Source organism: Saccoglossus kowalevskii, chromosome 18 (genome assembly GCF_978046115.1).
Source record: "Saccoglossus kowalevskii chromosome 18, keSacKowa6.1, whole genome shotgun sequence".
NCBI classification, from domain to species: domain Eukaryota; kingdom Metazoa; phylum Hemichordata; class Enteropneusta; family Harrimaniidae; genus Saccoglossus; species Saccoglossus kowalevskii.
In genome coordinates, this window is record NC_140658.1 from 17,746,162 (window position 1) to 17,748,290 (window position 2,129).

At 34.1% G+C, this 2,129-nt stretch overlaps 1 protein-coding gene across 1 annotated transcript; it reads left to right on the top strand.

Moving 5' to 3' along the window:
* The first annotated feature begins 977 nt into the window (after positions 1 to 977).
* Positions 978 to 1,735, top strand: LOC102806689 (interleukin 17-like protein). The gene is made up of 2 exons (XM_006823197.1): positions 978 to 1,013; positions 1,268 to 1,735. The coding sequence occupies exons 1-2, from the start codon at positions 978 to 980 to the stop codon at positions 1,733 to 1,735; spliced, it is 504 nt and encodes a 167-aa protein (XP_006823260.1).
* The last annotated feature ends 394 nt before the right edge of the window (positions 1,736 to 2,129 follow it).

Here is a 2,129-nt window from a genome sequence, read left to right on the forward strand (position 1 = left end):
GGCTGTTAATAGTTTTCTCCAAAACCAACACTGGTTTTTTGAACTGAATTATTTGCTGAATATATAATTTAGCAGAAACATAAAACGTGTATAAATATATTTTGTTATTACTAGAGCTAGGAATTGAGAGATTGAAGTTTAAAGTTGACGAATAGAAATTTCAAAATCTTTCAAAAATTGTGCCTACTGTTAAATGGTATGATTTGTTGTTGAGTTGATAAATCCGTGTGATGTATTAATTTATGGAATATATATTGCACTGAGAGATACATGCATCGTAGTGTGACACAAACCAAATTCTGTGTTCACCTCACACTCGTCTTTATTGAAAATGAATCCATAGAATATGATGAGTTTAATTAATCATATATATGTATATATTATTATATCGCTTATAACAGGGAAACTAAATACTGAAAATAAACGCAATACGGGTAATCTAATATATTCCTCGTACCACGCACTGAAAGTAAAAATAAAATGACTATGCACGATGAAAAAAATATTTCAAAATAACGAGTAGTCAATGCTTGTTAAATAAGCAATGGCCAGCAGGGAAACTCCCTTTTCAGTAAATCGACATGATTTATGCAGTGAGTAAATATAACGGCGTCAAATAACGGAAGTATGGCAATAACAATAAAACTTGTTATTGTTTACAAAACCCTTCTATGTGTTCGCGTGGAAGGTCAATCACGATTACGTTTGTCATATCGATTAACACCATTGTTATCACGGATTAGAAGTTTATCTCAAGCACTTTTTCGGAAACTAAAAGGTACAATGTCCGCTCGCCTATGGGTGACAGCTATTGAATTTTCCCGAATGAATCCAATTATTTAATTGAATAATATGATTTCATCGGAAAAATTGAAACTATGATATATAATGATCTAATTTCAATCAACTAGACATATCACATTTCATTTAAACGCTGAAGAAAACAATAACAGGTGTATACGTTGAAGGCGATTATCATGAAGTTCGATTTGACTAGAAACATTTATGTGGTGGTAAGTAACGATTCTGTATACCATTTTGACTATTATGTCTTTTAGATTTTTACATGTCGCAATGTGTGATAAGCTGGTGTGCCACTGGAAAAGATTAATTCAAATGCCAGATAGTGTGAGAAGAATGTATATCCTCAATCATCGATAATCCGAAAAGTCTACTAATTCCATAATGATAACTATGCTAAATGTTTTCTTCACGTCATTCAGACCTTGATGATTTGTGAACATGAATTTTGTTTTTCTCTACACAGGCATTTGGTGTGATGTTTGTAGTGCTGAATTCTGTTCAGGCAACACCTGCCTGTCAAGACCCAACTGATGCCGAACTTCGCCAAATGCTGAGCATTTATTCTCCTAACGGAATTGGTTTCATTGCAACAAGCGGTGCGTACGATTCACCAGCCGACACTTCCTGTCCACTGACGTACAGCAATGGAGCTTCGTTATCAACACGGTCCACTTGCCCCTTCTATCACTTACACAACACCGACACACTGCGATACCCTCCAACAATGCTGGACGTCAAGTGTTATGATTGTGACAAATGCATCTCAGATTTGAGTCCAAGTTATCAACATCCAAAATGGAAATGCGAACGTGTTATGCAGAGTGTATGGGTTTTACAAAAAACGGAAGTGTGTATCAACGGTGTATACCAGTATAATGCAGTGCAGACTAACGTTGCTGTGTCTTGTGCTTGTGGCAGGAAACGTATTTGATTGGCTGTTAATTCAGTCACTGGTGTCAAAATTCAAACTGAACGATTATGACCGTCATTTAGAATTAATTTGCTTTCTTTTCAGATAATATACATATTATCTTTATTAAACTTGCCAATTTGTTAGCGTAGGTGCTAAAATACTTAAAACTGACTAATTAGTTCAACGTATCATTGTAAACGAAATATGAACCCAACCAGCATTATTTGGACACAATAACCATAACTACTGGAAATTGTAAGCTGGTATTTATACCAATTAGCATTATTGCAATACTGCTTGTTGGGTTGCTTTTGTGTTCATAGTTAGTTACTATTATTAACAATCATAATGACATTTCTATTATATTAATTTGTTTTTTAGTTATCGAATTTGTAATCATTTTTTGCAAGGT